Source organism: Emydura macquarii, unplaced genomic scaffold, assembly GCF_026122565.2.
Source record: "Emydura macquarii macquarii isolate MOO-44397 ecotype Brisbane River unplaced genomic scaffold, CSIRO-AGI_Emac_v2 contig_561, whole genome shotgun sequence".
Taxonomy (NCBI): domain Eukaryota; kingdom Metazoa; phylum Chordata; order Testudines; family Chelidae; genus Emydura; species Emydura macquarii.
In genome coordinates this window covers 350409-370491 of record NW_027130698.1, presented here as the reverse complement: position 1 = coordinate 370491, position 20083 = coordinate 350409, and the positions used below count along the sequence as shown (strand labels likewise).

The 20083-nt window shown below is 37.3% G+C and overlaps 1 protein-coding gene across 5 annotated transcripts in view; it reads right to left on the bottom strand.

Moving 5' to 3' along the window:
* Positions 1 to 15033: 15033 nt before the first annotated feature.
* Positions 15034 to 20083, bottom strand: part of VSTM2B (V-set and transmembrane domain containing 2B) — a 35453-nt gene continuing 30403 nt past the window's right edge. For 3 of the 5 annotated variants that reach the window (XM_067539987.1, XM_067539989.1, XM_067539990.1), the window contains one exon: positions 15034 to 15749. In XM_067539987.1, the coding sequence (XP_067396088.1) occupies positions 15661 to 15749 (89 nt within the window). In that variant the 3' untranslated portion in view covers positions 15034 to 15660. Of the gene's footprint in view, positions 15750 to 16287; positions 18197 to 20083 lie in introns of those variants that run through there. The other 2 variants (XM_067539992.1, XM_067539994.1) reach the window with 2 other exon arrangements.

Sequence of the window (20083 nt, the reverse complement as noted above, 5' to 3'; positions counted from 1 at the left end):
TAGGGCCAAGATTTTTTTAAAAAAATGGGTGCCTATTGCTAGGGGTACTAAGTCTATAGTTAAGCACCTAAATCGGAAGTTCTATTTTCAACTGTGCAGAGAACCAAGCAGTTCCCAGTGATGTCAAGGGATCCCTGCCAGCTACTTAGCTCTCTTGAAAATTAGGCCCGTTATTTAGGTGTCTAAATACGAATATGCAAGCCTAATTATAGGTACTTAAAATAAAAACACTGACAATTACACTTCAGTATGTCAGGTTTCTTTTTAAAAAAATACCTCTGATCTGTAAAAGTAGCACTGGACAGGCAGCAGAAGACAAAGCAGCTTTTTTGTCTTTATTTTTTCCACCTTTGAGGTAGAATAGTCACTTGTCCTTCAGCTTGATTAGATCCATTTGCTAATACTTCTTTTTGAATTTCCGACCTAGATTTGCTACATCCATAGCAAGAAGTGTTTTTTCTTAGTGCCTGGAGCAGTCAGTTAAAATAAAGTTTATTTAATAAAACAATTAGTTCCAGTTGAATTCACTTTGTAGAATAATGGGTCCATTTGAAGCAAAATGGAAATGGTGGCAGGTTAAGGTCAAGAAAGAAGATAATGATGTCTGTTTCAAAGTGCATCCAACAAAATGTCTTAAAAATGTAATATTTCCATAAAGGCACTTTGCTTTTCTTAGTATAATTTCTCCCCACCGTGTTACACAAGTGAATAAAGACAAAACAATGTATGCCTAGACTACAGTAATAAACCTAATCTTGAAGCTTGCTTAGGCATAGAACACATGTATATTCAAAGTAAAGATACTACAGTATATATCCTAAAATGTAATTAGGTTCACAATTATTGCTGAAGTTAGCTCTATTCACCCAGCTGAGTTTGAGGTCACGGGCTCCCATCCTTCTTTCAGAATTATTGTGGAATCTATTCTGTCTTTAATATGAGGAGGGTTTACCTTTGTAATTCCCATTAGCGTTTCTGGGAGTTACCAGCATGAATCCTCATTGCATTGATGGACGAAAAGACCCTCCCTCATATGGAGCGTCCTTTGCCCCCCTGCAGTACTCTGCATGATCAGGATGATTGCTTGTAGAAATTATTTTAAACACATTTTCTGTCAACCTGTAAATTAGCATAAGATGTGGCCCTGATAGCAAATAATGCTGCTTTTGGTTTCTCATCAATGCACCTAGAATACAATTTGCTATCTCATATCTGCCTGAAGAGGCTCCTCTTCCCACCCTCTCTTCCCCACCACCTCAGTGTTTTTATTGTTCATGTCTACTCAAAGAAGCAAACCCAACTAATATTCATAGTAATGAAGAGTGTTGGATGAGTGATGAGAAAAAACACCCTTTGTCATTATTTTGCAAATTGTACACGTATTGTCACTGGGGATTTCGGAGTCAGGGCTGTAGGAGGGACAGAGAGAGAATGAGGAGAGAAATCAGATGATTTGAAGGGAAAAAAAAAAAGTTTGATAGTTGTGAGGAGGTGATAAGAGAGGCGGGGAATAGGAGGGGAGGGTGGACCAATGTCAGGAAGGTCCTTTGCCTGCTGCCATGGTAATGACCTCCCTACAGAGTTAGGACCTGATCTAAGGCCCATTGAAGTTAATGGAAAAACTTGTAGTGACTTTAAGAGGCTTTGGATCATACCCTTAGAGTATCACCTTTTTGAAACTCCTAAATCTTATCCTGTCTTGGGGAAAAAAACCCAAAATAGAATGTGAACCCAGATTCCACACATAGATTTCATTTGCTTATATAATTTAAATTAATATAATACTTTCTGCTTACACTTTGTCTTTCATGAAAAGGTGTGTAAGGTGTTATTAGAGGACTCAATAGGTTCCTTAGCTGAGATGGTGATCATTGGACCCCACCATTCTTTACTTTCTGAGTCATTCTCCTTTGTTAAGCACCATCATGGAAGGCTCATTGCTACTGAATGGTTTAATACCAGCTAACATTCTGCTCAGGAGCTGGGTGAGTATGGTGTAAATGCAGCCATATGGGGAAATTTTCTAGGAACTCTTAAAAACTTTTCTTGGTTTTAGCCAATGTTATTACACCAGTACGTTGAGTACTAAACAACAATACTCAATCTTTTATTAAAAATGCCTTTCCCACAAACTACAGATCAGATTCTACTCTCAGTTACACCAGTACCCATCTGGAGAAACTCCACTGATGCCAAAGTTATATCAGTGCAAATCAGGGCTAATTCCATTGATGCCACGGAAGTTACTCTAGATGGGCACTGGTGTAGCTGAGCACAGAAATCTGACCTTATGTTTTCACTTGGACCCTACACATGAACAAGCATTTTGACTATGGCTGCACTGATTTCCATAAACTATCCATCAGGAGAAGGTAATACAGCTCTAGTCCTAGCTCTTCATGCCAATATGTGAGAGTTTAAGAATATCTGAGCCTTTCATGGTGCAACATGATTTACTAAACCACTGAAACACTGGGCCGACCTTATAAATCATTTTAATGATTTCACTAAATAGACTAAGGTAATAAATCAATAGAAATTATAGCATTTAGTCTAACAATACTGTGCATTCATTATGGGAAAGAAATTATATTAACTGATTTAGGAGCTGCTAATAACTGTAAAAAACAATTTAATGGAATCTTTCCAATTTTAAAGTTTGCGTTGCTAGAAAAGAAAGGATACTGGTATATAAAGCCAGTTTTTGACCCTAAAAGAAAGTAACAACTAGATAAGATACTTGTGAAACTTTCAGTATTCCATATATTGAATTTTAAAAAGCCCAACAACACATCTTAAATAAAGGATTAGGTCATCATCAGGGCCTCACTGTAAACCAGCTGACATAACTGAATTGAGCTACCCTTATAAAAATGTTAATTTTAATAAGAAAACACTTGTTAGTACTGTATATGATAAATTAAAGTAAGAATAACAGTTTTAAAAACAGCCTCCTAATTTGTGACTGCAATTTTGTACATTTAAATGTACCAGTGTGACAACTGTATGTGCAGATGTTGCCATTATCTAAAAGCCTGCTTTGCACAAGCAATTTCCATGAGAAGATTCTGGGGTTTGTGCTGGCAAATTTGGAGGGTGTTCAGAACCCCTTCAAAAAACTGGCCCTCTGGTTTCAAATTCATGAGGAAAAAAAAATCAGTGCAAGTTAAACAGAGAGAGTGAAAATCTATTTCACTTACATGTAAGTGTAAACCCAGGTGGCACCACTGAATATATGGATTCAATACCATTGAGCCAAATTTTGCTTTGTTACAATGACCTGCCTCTTTTGCATGTGTTATATTAAACATATTTTCCCTTGAACTAAGCTGTTATGTTTTAAATACTTAATGTACTGATAAAATAATACTGTACATTTGATTACTGTGAGTTTCACAGGTGTAACTGTGCAGGAATTTGCCTGCAGTAGCAAACCATCATGAATTACACCAATGCTGTACCTATGCTTTGTGCTCTTTTAAAAGCCTGACATTCTGTTGGTTGATAGTATGACAACTGCCTGCTATCTCGGTTAACCTCTCTTTAGGCCCTCAAGCTCCATAGCATTTGAATTACGCACTTCATTACACCCCAATTAGATCGAGCTGCATAATGAAAATGATTGAGTGGGATTCATTTAGGAAAACACCAAATTATTATATATGGTTCAGTGCATATGAAGAAAATACAAATATTTGTAATGTTTTTGTTATTGAAGAGTGTTTCAGAGCAGTCTGAGATGTTCACATGCCTCAAACCTGCTAATTTTCAATCCCAATTTTTCAGATGTCTCCTTGACCTTTCAGATACTGTACTTTGGAAATGGATTGTTCAAATTAAAATAAATGGATTAAACTTAATCACATAACTAATTTCAAATGCAGAATTATATATATTATTGGTCTCTTCCAGTTTATAAAAACAACAGCTAGCAAATTTTGCACTATATCTAGGTTAATACCATCCTGAAGCTTTCATACTCCCCTTTCCATAATTTAATTAGACTTTCAGTTATAACCAACAAATCAAGCTGTTTTCCTTCAATCCTTTGTATACCAGCTGCAACAGATAAACACTGAATCAAGTGAAATATGAAGTGTGAAACACATGATGTTTTCATGGCAATGAACATGAGAAGTGCTTTTTCTGGCACTGCTCTGCTAGAAAAGATTGCAGTGGCAAGATTTAAATTACCTCTGGGTAATGATCCTAAACTTGGTTGACTTTTTCCATATACATTTATGACCACGTTGACAAATATTTCCTGTGACTAGGAAAACTCTAGACACTTTCTTTATAGGTGCTTTGCTTTCATGAAATAGAGTAGTCTGGCTATAATACAGGATGACCTACCAAAATAGATTTCATAATAAAATAATTAATTTCTTGCATACATGAAATCACTGATAAATTTTAGTTGTATTTTGTAACAACTTGGAATTTTTTTCATTTATGCAGACACATTTTTTTTTGTTATTATAATATGGTAATAAATGCAGACGTTGACACATACTCATCATGCATTTTTAAATTACTGTTTGCTTGGGCCTGATTTTCACAGGTGCTAAGTACCCAAAATTCCTAAAGCAAAAAAATGATTCATCATTCTCTGAGTCTACGCATTTCTGAGAAATATGACAATGCAAAACCAATGAAAGTGAAAAACTCAGTTTTGGTGTATGCTTTATGCAGCAACATGTACCAGATTTTATTTTTCTGTCTTGTGTACCCCACCCATTATTCTGAGGATTGAAGAACTAAGTAGTAGTATTAATTATTGCTATAAACCATTTAAGAGATTCTACTGTTTAAGGCGTTTTGGCATTGACTTCAATGGCACTGGAATCTGGCTCAGAATGAAGTTTTTGGTCAACCAGCAACTTGACTGAGATTCACTATAACCAGAATTGCAGTTAGCCCCCTATAGTCCATTTAACCAACTCAGGACTTTCATTTCACTACACTATACAAGTTTAAATTGTACCCACGTTAACTATAAGTGGAATACACTGGATACACAAATACAAATGGAATACACTGGATGTAGCATTATTTGTAGTACCAAATTATTAATTTTTTACTATTTTTTACTATGAATTAGCATAAATGTATTGCACATGTGAAATTTGGTAAAGATTGTAGAGTATTTGATGTTTCCTTAATCAAATTATAAATTTTCATTGTCTTATTGGATTTTGTTGTCTTAAACTTGCATTGCACATTTTCTTGAGAGCTGCAGTTCCAAGAGTGTGATCAGTATCACCGACAGACATAGCTCAATCTGGATCATCACTCAGTACAGTTATTTCTCTGCCTGACTCAGATTTAGACATGCACACTATGTTACAATCCTTATCTGATGATTTATCAGCATTCCCAAGTGAACACAACTCCCACCCACACGCACTGTTTAGTGCATTCACAGCATGACACACTGACTATATATTTCTATATTTCTAAACCTTGGAGCAATACACGTTGATATGCAATACAATGACAATTTGGAATGTTTCAATTTACAATCTATTATGGAAAAAGTCCTAATACTTGTCAGAGATACAAGATTACTTACACTGTACCAAGAAAGCAGTATTTTAAGTTGTGAACAACTTACAGAACTCTTCAAAAATGCTGAAGGGTGCAGCTTTTCTTTGACTACTATAGACCCAGTCCAGCTGGTCTTGCTCAGGCAAAGCTCTTATTAACGTAATTGACAGTTTTACCTGAGTAAAGATTGCAAGATCTTTATAGGGTATGCTGTAAAATAGAATTACTACTGATATTGATCTCTAAAATACTACTGATTTCCTGATCAATTTCATAAACCCCTCTTTGTGGCGATTTCATAGTCTTGCCACTGGATCTAATTTACCACAGCTGTACACACATAATTAAGGAAGGTTCCAACTTTTCTCCTTTTGGCCTATTACCATCAGTGCAACTGCATATCCTCTGGTGTATTTAAGCGCCTTTCACAGGGCTGCTCTGTAAGAGTGAGGTTGTGAATCCCTTGCAGTGGTGAGCAGTTACTTACAGGACTAACCTGTGAGTAACTGATCACCATTATCATGAACCAAAGAGTTCATTATCTGGCCCTTCATATGGCTTTAATTTTAGTGCCAAGGTATCAGAGAAAGCAGAGGAGAATAAACTCCTACTAGTCCATTCCCAGGAGGCTGCAATAGGATTGCTCCTCACAGAGCTTTTTGCTAATGCTTTTTCCAGACTATTGTAGCTTTAAATATCGTGGGTGATAAGGCTTACACCAATTGCTTTGGGAGGCTATTCCATTCTCTAAGAATATCCCCATGAAGATCTGTTTCCTGGTAACTTAAATGTACTTTTTTTCTTAATTTCATCCACTTACTCCTTAGTCTACACCCTGAACCAAAAATGATCACTTTGGGCTTGGTTTGGACTTTCAACACAGCTCTGAAAAAAGGGTGGTGCATAAGCTACATCACCCCAGAAGCCAGCCCAGGAGTCTCCATATTTCAGGATGCACCACTGAGTCAGAAAGCTAAACTGTAGTCCCTCTGCTCATGGCAATGGAAATTTGCTGTAGGTCTACACCAGGTATAAATTATAACAAGCCCAGTGCTGATAAAAGAGTAAGGGGTTAGGTGGGTTCTCCTCTGCTGCCCCCCAGGGAGGAAAGAGAAAGCATGCACGTACCTCTGCTTACACCTGTTCAGGGCTGAAAGACATAGAGGAATGGGGGCAAAGGGATTCATATTCCCCCTCTTACTTTGTTGTATGGGCGCACACTCCAAGTAATAAGTTAGCCCATGGAATATCCATCATGTTGAGCCTCTCCATAGGCAGCCTTTAGCCAACATACTCATACTTAGTTCATAGGTTACCTGAGGAGGAGGTCAAAGGAAGTAAATTTCAGATAAACAAAACAATTACTTTCCAGATAGTACAACCAAATGGAAGTGCAAACTGCCTTGCTGTCGAGCAGATGACTCATTTAAAGCTGTTCGGTTGAAGATATTCAATATTCAGAGCAGTTCTGACAACCAGGAAGTACTGAAATGAAATTATCAGGTGCAAACCAAAAGTGAATAAATACATTACATAAATTAAGAAATTCAAAATGTAACATTACATCCAGCACATTATACAAGCTGTAAATCTAAATTCTCTGTGTCTTATAATCTCTTTGAATAAGAACAAAATTTACAAAAAGATATTGAATGCATGGAACTCAGAAGTATGGTACTAAGATTTTGCCAAAGCAGTTGTGGATTTAATTGAGACCCAACATCATCAGTCAGCTCCAAACACATGTCCCCTAAAAACCCAGAAGTGGAAATTAGTCACCATACTCCCACTGTCAGCTACTATAACCCTTATGAAATTTAATAAGAAATAAACTTTATAGTTTTTTTTTAAACCATCATATATAATTTCATTGGAAATGGCATAGATTCAAAGATTTTAAGGCCAAAAAGGAGTATGTTTGCAGGTCATCTAGTCTTACTCTTGAATAATCTAGGCCGTAAAATTTCACCAGTGATTGCCGCATCAAGGCCATTAACATGAAGTTGAATTAAAGCATCCTCCTTTAGGCCTCGTTATAAATCTATAGAGGACAGTTAACAAAAAACACCTTCTATAGATGCATCTAGATATATTTATGCACATTTTAAGTAATTTCTATACATCCCTTTAGTTTCACTCCTATTAAATTGGCTTTTGTTGCTTTTTACTCTTATGATTACATGCACTTTTTTTTTGGCCAAAATGTCTATTTTTTCAGCTACAAAAGAATACTATTTGAAAAAGGATGCGCTTATCTCTTCCAGTACGTCAAACATGAGCAGGATTTTGCTTTCAAATCAGCCTCCTTTTGTGTCCTGTCAATAACTGTAGAATTTTTTTTTTAATGCTTATTCACCTTCACTACAATGGCACAAGTACAGAATCTGCAACATGGACCATACCGCATAACTTGTATTTTTCATTATAAAAGAAATGTCAGCATATGCTTTTTTGTATTATATGCAAACAGATACGGTGACAATAGTTTTTATTTAATTACAGTGATGAACTAGGTCAGTGAGTGTGACACTGCCTTCTGGTAACTGTCCCAAAAAAAAAGCATGAGACACTTTTGCTACCACCACTAGGTATGGGAGATCTCTGACACTGCAGCTCAAGTAGTAGAGATTTGTATTTTTGGAGCCAAATGGCTGCGTTCTACCTCAACATCATGTGTTTATGGTTTAGCTGACAACCAGTATTTCTGCATATGAATTCATTGCAACGTCATGCAGGCTGAACTAACCCTGGGCTTACTACATCTCTGTAGACTGCAGTAGCACGCGAAAGCGACTTGTCTTACTTTTCTTAGTTGCCCAGGAATGTGTCATCTTGTTGCCCTTCCATTTATGGAGATTTGTTTGTGATTAACTGGGTGTCAGCTCCATGACACACCATCTCTGCCAACCCTTACTTTGCCTTGCAGCTCACATACAGTGAGCGCCTCTGAAAGCATCCCCTGGAGTAGCCAGCCCGTCACTGGACCCTCACGGAAATTACCAGGTTGGCTGTTCCTAAAGGAACAATATACACACAGCTTGAGTGGTACAACTCAGGATCAGGTCCTTTAGACCAGCACAGCACTGAGGAACAGTTATAAGTGAAAGCTATCCTGGAATTTAAAGTTTTCGGAGCTGCTGAATAAGGATAATGGAAACCGAAATAGTTGCTTTAACAGGCTAAAATCCATGTCTAAAGTAGTTTCTCCCTTAAAGCAACTACCAGCCAACATGGCTGAAATCCAGTTTTCATTAATGCAAAAAGCCTTTTTGCTTCCTCAGGGAAAGATTGGTGTCCTTTTTGCCTTCTAGTCATATTCCCAAAATTCATTGGCGTTGTACCCCAGAGACAGGACAGCTCCATTCTTTAGTCTCCGGTATCTTCCCATTTCCCCTATTTATTCTAAATGAAGATTTGACTTTCATTATGTCAGCTTACAATGCTTAAACTAAAGAGGCTGCGACAGATGATCCAAAACCTATTTGTCAACTCTTCCTTGGAGATAGATACATTTCGGCACCTATACACAGCTTCTTAAATGTCATCTGTATATACATCTCGCATTGATTATGACATTAGATACCTTACATTGTATTCTTTATGGATAAATACTATGAAAACATTGTGCTCGGTGTGTAGTGACTTTGTCAGGCCTCTTAGAAGTAGGCAGAATAGAGACCTCTGTCAGCTGGCACCAATGGGCCTCTGTGTCAAGTAGCAGCCCATTCATGTCATCAGGACAACTCATGCATAAAGCAAGCAGGATGTTGCCTTACCTAATCAATGACTAACCTCTTGAATTAATCGAGTTCAATAATTTACAGTACTAGGAGCTTACTGGAAAAAAAATCATCCATCCTTTCACTGAGAAAAATTGAATATCTCCCCATCTAAATGCTCTATATCTCAATTTGAATTCATTTGCCTTCATTTGGTATATCAGTGCTCTCCCAGGATTTGTAGTGCTAATCATGTAATGCTGTTAAATGCTTTTATCCTGATGTGCAGAAACCCAGGTCTCAGAGGCAGTTGGTGTATTCCAGGGATAATTAATCAACCAAATTATGGACCAAACTATGTAGTCCTCATTCAGGCAAAACTCCCCCTGCAGGAGCAGCTGTGTTACTTTGCAGTGATAAGATGAACCTTCTATTTAAAATGGATATTTTACAAATTAATATTCTCACAAAAGCACCCCTCCAATCCGTCTTTGCTAAAAGCATTAAGACTAACATTTTTGATCCCATCAATTTTCTGTCCTTTTTTTATTAAACAGAAGTGCTGAGGGAGTTTGAATAATAACTGCCTGAAGATTCGGGATAATGAATAATGAACTTAGCCAGCCTCTAGCTAAGCATGAAATTTATTGTTTAGTAAAGGTGCTGTGGCGGCAGCACTTATGTTATCCAGCCTATTTTTGACATACAAGTTTGCCACTGTTTATTTATTTACTAATTTTAATTTAAAATAAATCTTACAATCTGATTTCATGTTGTAAATGAAGATGTTCTCAAATATCCTTTTCACATTCTCACCTGAAGGCCTAAACCTGCTAGCCTTCCTTGTTGAGTGGAAGCCTGCCTCTAATGGGGTTTTTTGCCATTGACTTCAACAGATAGGATTTCATCCACTGCTTTCTTTGGGAGTTCTGCCTAAAGTAACCTTGGAAGACCAAAAAAAAAGTGCATCAGATAGATAGATAATCTGTAACAGTGTACTACCAGCTTGTGGTCTATATTTCTTTGATCTTTAAAGATCACATATTTATTGCAAAAGCTACTTGGTTCTGTGCACTTTGGGTGCAGACAGGGCTGATTTGATCTGTAACACTGTAAATCTGGAGTTAACTCCATTTATCTTAGTGGATTGACACTACTGTAACTGCCATCAGACTCTGAGTGATAGTGCAGCCTGGAGCCATTATGATGAAAAGTGCAAAGTTCCATTAATTTTTCAGTGATACTGTGTACTGGGTTATTAGCCTTGGTACGTAAAAATCATTGCTTACTCTTAGCTTGCAGTGGCACGGCAGCAGCCCAGAAGGAGTTGTTATCTGTACTGTCCCATGATATTAGAAGTAATGTACAAAAAAACCCCCCACACACTTTGATTTGATGCATCATGTCAAAGATTCAATTAACCTAGTCTTGGGTTCTGAAGGACCTTCTGACTTCTTATGGTAGGCAACTGGAAGAAACAAAACCCTCAGCTACTGTGTACTACACAGCTTTCAATTCCTAATGGACACTGACAGCATACACCATCAGGACTACTGAATCTTATGAAAGAGTAAAATTTACTGCTAGGCTTTGACCATTAAAACTAAAGTAGAAACTGTGGATGCATGTTGCCCTTTGTGAATATGATCAGGAGAAGTAGCGCTCTCAAAGAAAAGATGTTTTAGTAAAAATCCCTAACACATTCAGAAGCAATAAAGCTGTAAAACCTTCTCCCAACATTAAGTTCGTCAGGGGTTTGTGCCATTTTCCTTCTGAATATCATTCCATTTAGCTGTAAGACTACAACTATATTATAAGCAGTGCTGCCTCCACGTTTTTCAGCCAACTAGTTTCCCTGCACTACTCTCAAAATATTGGGCCAACTACAAGCTGCTTCTTCTGTGTATGTATATTTGAGGAAAGAGTTAGCCAAGTGAGATAGAACTGCTACACCTTTCTCTAGGACCACTCAGATCAGGAAGGTTCACTCTGCAGCTTCTTCAAGACAGAACCAAAAAGAGAGCATGTCCTGGAGTCAGAGACACAAATGCCATAATCTCATTGTTGTGACCTAAGTGTTGGGAGGAAGTGTCCTCTGTGTATATATACAGTTCTGTATGGGAGCTGAGTCAGATCAGAATACAAGTCCGCATTGAAGATGCTGTGGTGGAGTACAGCCATCTCTCGCAGAATTGAACAAGTCCTGAATTTGGCCCAATAATTTTAACTGTATTTAAGATTCATACTTTTCTGATAAAACTTTTTCACCAAATCCTCTGATTACTGTTTCACTTTTCAAATTGAGGTCTAAAACTCTTATTTCCTATATTAGTGTATTTAATGCTCATCTCAATAATGACAAAAAAGTTCTCAATATTGCAGATTTTATTTTTCCACCTTTAATGTGATTAAAATCCAAAACATTAAAAATCTTGATAATTTCATTTTTTTCCAGCACACAAACCTTTTAACTGATGTCCAATTCTTCTGCAGGTACACAATCTGTGACCAAAATATAAAATCAAAGACAATTGCTATGAGATGTATTGCATTACTGTCTCCTGCAAATCATGTTATATGATCAGATACTACACTGTTAAGTGTAGTTGAAGAACCAGAAATCCCAAGAACAAGACTGAATAATATAGTCCAAGATGGACAGTTACGTTCCACCACTTCAGCTATTTATTGTTTTCTTGTCCCCTTCTACTTCCTCCTTCTGTGGGAAGTTTTCTGCCATCCTCATCAGAGAAAAGTGAGTAATTCAGGAACAATAATTGCCCTTGGGGAAAACAGCAGCATATTGTTGAGCTCATCTAAGGAAGTCAGTTAAAATCCAGTCAGGTTTCACTTGCATGACCCAGCGCTTAATCAGTAGATTACCAAAGCTCTTGTTAACAGTAACGCTACACAGTGCTTTCAGATGGAAGAACTGTCTGTGAACAATTTTCAGATCATGAATTAAATGCACAATGTGTTAGTGACTCAAAGTCACTATGGTGTCATAGATGAAATGAGCAGGTGTTTCAGTCCAATGAATAGCTGAGAAGTTTTCATCACAAATCCATCACACCATGAATGGCACTTGACATCAGAGAAGCCAGAGTCTTAATATGCAGGGAGATGGAACAACCCTCTCACCCTCTGGTAGTCCCCCCGCAGAAAAGGATTCAGGTATGTAGTGTGAGAAAGCTTGCACAATTATTGCCTTTGCTGTACTTGTTCTATTGACAGAGAAACTTGCTGTCTCCATAGCTGCCAATATAGTACCTTTTGTGAGCACTAAGTTAATTTATTTTTAAATATATAAACAAAACCAAGTAATAAAACCATAACAAGTCCCCATAAACTCTCAGAAGCATTTTGCTAGATTCTGCCAGATAAGAGTGTGTTTATTTACCAGTTTAACACATTAGAAAGAGTCAATTAAATTTTTTGCATCTTGGCATACAAATTTTGAATTAGTATATTTGCTATTAAAGAGACCCTTAATTACCTAATGCATTAGAGAATTAATCACTTTGGTAAGAATTAAACAATAATACATTTATTTAAACTTTAAAAAATTAAAACTACATTTTAAATAAATACTGGACAAAATAATAAACTAAAAAGTCAGACTCATTTTTAAATTTGATCCAGTATCATGGCCATCCTAAATAAACTGATTTGACTTAGAAGAATGTGAACAGAAATAACATTTGTTGTGACAACACAGGTCTGGATGGTTCTCACAGTGCACCAGTGCAGAGTGGAGCACAGAATTGTTCGAAAGTAAGTGATTCTGGGATAAGATTTGTACCTAAATAATTAGGTACAGTATGTACTCCAGTTTGCACTATAACGATAAACCACTAAAGCTGACCGAGCTAGAGTTCTATAGAATCCTTCATTGTTTCAGTCAAATGTCAAGAGTTCCACCTCTAGTACTGCATGTACATGGTTGGCAGAGAACTGCATAGTAGCTAAAGAATTTTAAAGCCTCATTTGTTTCCTCCTAATCAAAACACCTAAGGAGCCAATCCTGCGAGGAACTGAACATCCTCAACCCCTGCTGAAATCATTGAACCTGACATCATTTTTGCCAGTTGCCACCTAGTTATTTCTTTTTTAGGGTTCAGTTTTGTAGACACAACAATCATCTCCTCTTTGTATGAAAGATATTCAGATATTATGCAGCTGCAACCTTAACTGCACCTTGATGAAGTACTTTAAGTGAATATTGTACGTCAGCTTCCTCAAGAAAATCTTTCTGGAAATAAAAAAGAATCTGTAGGGAATGTAGCTCTTGAAATATCAACTCAGGGTGCTTCTTTTGCAAGTGCAGGACACACCAATAAAATCCCTTTCTCAGAAAAGTGAAACAGACAAAGATTTTGCTGTTTCGCTGTCCAGCCCCTCCAGGTTCCCTAGATAACTCAGCACCTTAATTAAAGAAGAAAAACCTTATTTTTTAAAATATATAATTAATCTGTTTTTCCTTCTTAACAAGCATTATCATACAAATTGTTGAGCTGTTTTCTCAATTTATTTCCCAGAATAGAAATCGGAGACCCAATCATGCACTTATGAAATTAATGAGTTGACTTAAATGAACTTAGGATCAAGCCTCTAATCACTATAAAAGAAAATGAAACACCAAGTTTAACTATCATACAGTGTTTATAAAACCTTTAGATGAATAATATACTTCACTATTGAACAAATAATGTATTATGCACAGGAATTTTCAGTTTCAACTCTGGTTAGACAACCCAGCACTTTTCTAAAGTTTCTTCCTCTACCATCTCAATGGGCCTAACGTAGCAATCAGTTGCTCAGCTTTCCCTGAGATAATATTCTGAAACAATAATAGCTAACTCTTTAATCTGACACTAGCACAGTGCAGTATTGAATGAACTATTAAAAAAAAATCATATATCCTTCAGGTCAGATTCACCTTATCTCCAAAAAACAAGATTACATTTACAACTAGATTTATTACTGATCAATATGAATTAAACCTGAAACAGCTTAATGTATCAACAAAATATGAGCCATATTTACTGGCATTTAGCAGACAACTCCTTCTGCATGTTATGTGTTAGATTTCTTCATATTGGTATGATTATTTTCCTCTTTTTTTTAAAAGTCACACTCAATTTGAACATTAGTGAAGCCTGTTGAATCTCTAGAGATTCATCACACTAGGGCTTTAAGATAAATGAATATACTGTTCAGATGCACAAAGATTAACCTGCCATTTGTTTCTAAATATTTGCCCGAACTTTCCATAACTGAAAGCATGTTAAGTATAAATTCCCTACACTGACAGAAATTCAAAGATATAAATGGAAATAGTGTATAATGATGCAACATAAATTGAATCAGTTGTAAATACCACAGAATTAAGCAGTAACAGTTAAAAATGGAGAACCTACAATTCATATTTAGGGGGATTATCTGTATTAGCAATTTTTGCTCCCCAATATTATTACCTCCATTGGTGGGAACCGCCAGTATAGCTGCACTGCACTGATGTAAAGCAAGGCTTGCCAAAACAGGATTTATCCCAGTTTCAGGCCAATCTCTGATTAATAGAGCTGCTTGAAAAATAAAAGCCAATATTCATCAAAAATTTCCAAGTCATTACAAGAATCTTGCTCTTTGAGTGCTTCAGAATACAGGCAAACAGCTAGGAATTGTGACTGAAGGAGGAACACACAATACATTTAGCAATACAGTGCTGTCTATATAAAAAGGCTTTAAAATACATACATGGCCGTAGAAACATTATTTCAAAATCTTTTTATTCAACTGTTATTCAGCAATATACAATACAGTTTATAAACAAATGTCTTACCTTGCTTCCAATCTTTATTTAAAAATAAATATTATTGACAGTGAATATTAATTATGCTAAGATGTGCCTTTTTAATCAAAATGTCTCAAAGAAATAATTTACTTTAATTAAAAAACAGAAAAAGAAAATCCAAAAAACCTAAACACAATAATCTACTAAAAATATTTCCCTTCTTTAGAAGGGCTTTGACTCACCATTTTTACATATTATCATAAAGATAACTGCTCAACAGTTCGTGCAAAAAGAATAGTCAGAGGGAAGGTTTAGAAACGAAAAAATATTACATTAAAAGAAGAGAAATCATAAGTGCCCACAGGTGCCATGCACAGAGCATGGCTTTACACGACATAATCTCGAAACTAGATGCATTATTTTAGGTGGTTTACTTTGTATAACGTCCCCAAAAATATGTTCCCCCCCATGTACAATTTGTCATGCTTCTTTCAGTCTCTCTCTGTCCATCTTTAAAATTACAGTTCTTATCAAGCGTTTGTTTCGTTTTTAAATAGGCTCCTTTTTGTTTTGCTGGGGATCATTGGATAAAATAGTCCATCAGTGGTTTACTAATAAGTGTACAAGCTTATGCAGTGTTAACAGGAACATATATAGGAGTGGGTCTGTAGCATAAATAGGTCCTGTACCTAGAAAAGAAAAAGACAAGTGGTGAGGGAGAGATTAATGTTCCATCTTTAAAAATGTTACATACATAGCTTTTTAACAGAGAAGAATATAGGAGGATTTATTTTCATCATTTCAGTCAGAGGTCAGAAGCTTAACTTTAATAGTAAGATTGCATATTAGAGCTATCCAGCTCAAACGCCTTTACTTCCCAAAGCTACCCTTACTTAGATCATTTCATTATGAATTACTAATGGTATGTCTTAAACTTGGCATGTGGTATAGCAGCAACGGAGACTGCTATAAATATACCTTAATCTGGTATACTGTTTCCTGATAGATGACTGGTATCAACCACCCATCACTTTAAAAGAAAATGACAAATGCTGTGGCTATACTCTGCAACATTCCTTGATCAACAGGACATGTACCAGTTTTGTTTGGAATTGAGACAGCAAGACAGTAGCATTTTCTTTACCTTCTGCAGATAAAGAGCAATATCTAGAGAAGTGAGATGTGGAAGAGACCAATTAAAGTCATCTAGTACAAATCCTAGGAAGGGCAAGATTGTTTTATTCAGTATCATCTCAAAAGCTTTATCCAGATTAGTTTTAAATGCTACAAATGTCCTAATTCTTGAGAGTCTTCTCCACAGTCTAGTAGATCTCATAGTTAAAATAACAAATAAAATTTCTTATATCTATTATGTTGTGCTACCTTAAATATTACTTCCCTGTGTGATGTTTAAAAGTACTCAAAGGATGTAAACAGTTATGTTCCAGGTAATTGTCCCTTAGCCAAGTATATTTAATTCTTTTAAATCATTCCTTGCAAGTCAGTTTTTAACCTCTGACTCATTTTTCTTGCTGTTCTCTAAATTCCCTCCAATTTATCTAAGTCATTCCAGTAACAAAGTGCTTAGAGCAGGGATTCTCAAACTGGAGTCCGCGGACCACTTGCTGATGGCCTGTGGAAAGCTGGCTGGTTTCATGGTGCTGACTCCCCTCCTGGTTTCCATCTGCTCAGTCACATTAAGATAGAGCTAAAAATGCATTAAATACTTTCTGATATTACTTTTCCATGTAAGCAATTGCTTTAGATGCCACAAGGATGTTATACAGACAGCAAGTGGTCTCTGATAGCGAATGGGAGGAGAGCTGTTCCTGCAGTATAGCATAAGGGTTTTCTTGCACTATAGAGAATCCGTACAGAAGCAGAGTCAGTTGCCCTTAACACTGTTCCACCCGTGTTCTTGTTGATGGGAACAAAACTGAACCAGGAGCTATCCACTTTAGGGGTATTAGAATCTGGCACATAGAGAGGATAAAACCCTGGAATATAGTACACAAGGTGTTTTCTCACCCGAGTCACTGAGAAAGGGAAAGCCTCTGGAATATTGAATTCACAGTGTTGTTAGCAGAATTACCAAGGAGTAGAATTGTCCTGCTACAGGTTATGATGTTTTAGATCAAAACTGGATCCTCCCTGCTGTTTTATCATATTCCTAATTCATATCTAGTTTGCTGTCCACTATCACCTTGAGATTTCTTTAGGCATTATTGCTTCTTAAGTTTGTCCCTCCAACTGATCGGATGGGTTATTAAGTGATAGAGTTTGTAATATACTAGTTAAACTGTATAGCAATGCAGAGAGGTTGAAAATGATTCTTCCCATTGCTAACTTCTTTCCATGTATCGTAACAGTCAAAGTTTGCACAGGAGTATTTCTAAAAATGTAATAAAATTCTTGTTCATTTTCTATTCATTAGCTCCCAGAATTTAACAGAAAGAAGTTTATAATGTGCCCACAAGACCCAATCTCCTATTAAGGGTGGTATAGAGGTGCCCTGCTCCAGAAGAGTTCCTAGGTGCACTGTGACTGGGGACCAATACTTCCTAGAACTGTGTAGAGACCATGATTGCTTCCACAAGCTTTACAACTCAGGGCTTCTCTGAAAAATGAATGTAGAAAATGGCACCTTCTTACTCAGCAAATCTGCTTTTTTTTGTTTATTCACAATCCTATCTGCAGGGTGAATTATTCCTGCTTTTCACTCCCATCAGCTTTTCAGAGCCAACACAACTGAGACTACGTGAGCTGAATTTGTCTGCATCATTGATTTTGTACTAACTGCCAATCACCGATGCAGGCTTACTGAAGGAAATGGGCTTGCACCAGTGTCATCGAGGAAATAATTGGAAGGCAATGGGAGTTGCAGAAGTGTAGCTGAAGACCAAGTTTACTCTGTAACCTTTATTACTGAAGATAATGTAAGACCTAGAAAGAACCCAGCTTGACCCTCAGATGCTAGGTTGTTTGTTGGGTTGGCAGAAGTAACAGCTTTTCACTTGTAAACTGAGCGTATTAGTTATGGAGTCATTGAGAGACAAACGGGGAACCACCTGATGCTGTATTTACAGTCACTTTTCAAAGAGGAAGCCTTCAAGTGGGATTTGTAGGTGCTCAGTATCTGAAAAAAATCAGGCCACTTTTAATTTAGGAGCCTAGCTTTATATAACCTGTTGTGAAAATGTTTGCCTGGCTTTATTACACAGGTTTGCATGCATTGTGACTCTCTCTGTGTGCATTTTGTGGCTCAATCAAAGGGAATACTTGGAATCACTCTTCTGTAAACATGGTACCACTGCTCTGAGTTCAACCTTCAAATTAACTCATGGCCTACATTTGCCTCGCCAGCAAAAATACATTACTATTCAGTATCAAAATATTCAATCACATATTTGTCAGCATGTTATTAAGAATTAATTTTTACACCATCTAGTTTCTGGACTCCACTGAGTTTATGAGAAGTGACCTTGCAAAAACGTTGTTTGCCTTCAGTTACTGGCATAAGTCTTTGCATGTAGATTTGTATAAGGGAGCATCAACAGCCGAGCATTAAAAGGAATTTTTACAGAAAATCATTAAAAAATGCAATCAGCTAAGGCAGCAAAAGGAGCAGTTCAAGAAATTGTTTTTAAAGGGTATTAGATAGGTGTGTGGAAGGAGGGAAGACAGCAAGTATGGCATAGATGTATAAACTCAGGATCTAAAAAGATACTTCCTGGTCATCTTCTGTTCTATAATTGTGTGTTACTGCAAGGAAAACAGAAGGTACAAGTAGGGGAAAAAAGCTCACAAGGAGAAAGGGTCACACTTTGTGCATCTAAACGTCACGAGGCAGCAAATCAGCCTAATATAGGAAATGTGTAACTCAATTCTCCAAGAGTCAGCATATGACAGTCCTGTGGGAGCACAAAGGGCTACATAAGGGTCAGGTGCAAGGAGCCTGTTTCTCTCTGTCCCTTTGGAGGGGCTGGGTACATGCCCAGTCTTTGCACTCAGAGAGCACACCGATGCTGCAAGATTTGCATTGACAACACTAAGATTCTTTCAAAATGAGCAGGGAGATAGTGGGATGATACCCACCCTCAAATCACTGCACAAGCCTGTGGAGCTACCTGCATGCAGGGGAAGAGTTCATGGTTCACACTCTTGTATCAGCAACCTTACACCCTTTGCACTGCCTCAAAGAGCTCCTCTTGAGGCAGTGGGCTTCCTCATCACCACCTCTCCCGGCCCCAGCCCCACCAGATAGTCATAAACCTGGCCATAGTTTCTGGTCAGTGAAGACTTGTGACAAGCTGGCCACAGTAACAGTGCCTGAAACAAATGGAACCTGCATACAAGAATAGCTTTGGACACCAGACATGGCCCTCTGACAGACCCAAAAGGCTGCTCTGACAAGTGGGACTGCGGTTATGTGGTGTGAGAGCCTCTCCTCTCCCCTCCCCCCCTTTAGGATGACATTTCTCATGCTTGCTCTTTGCCCAAAGAAAAATAATTTTTGGGGGAGGGGGAGAAGTTGGAGAAGGAGAAGAAGGAGAAAATTCAGTTGGTCCTGTTTTAGTCATTCAAGAAGAGGGACACACATAAGGAAGTGTTCACATCAGTATGTTTTCCAGATTCTTGCCTGTGCTTGTATAACTCACAAATGTTCTGTTTAGGGAAGATCACTGCCCGGGGCATGTCTAGGACAAGGGTTTTGGCATGTAGGAAGAAATCTAGTTCAGAAACAACTACGGAGGGCAGTGGGAGAGGGGAAGCTCCCACTCCAGGCATTCTTTTCATGTTGGTATGTCTGGAGCTCTGTGCATTACAAATAAATGATCCCATACACATACAGGAACATTGAAGTCACAACAGCTGGATCAAGTACAATTAAAACTCAGTCAAATAAAGGCAGAATATCATACTGCAGTTGCTAACATTAATACATATTTTACATTAAAATAACAGCACAGTGAGCCCACTCCTGTGAGGAGCTGAAGGGCTCCTATGGACTTCCAAGCATCTT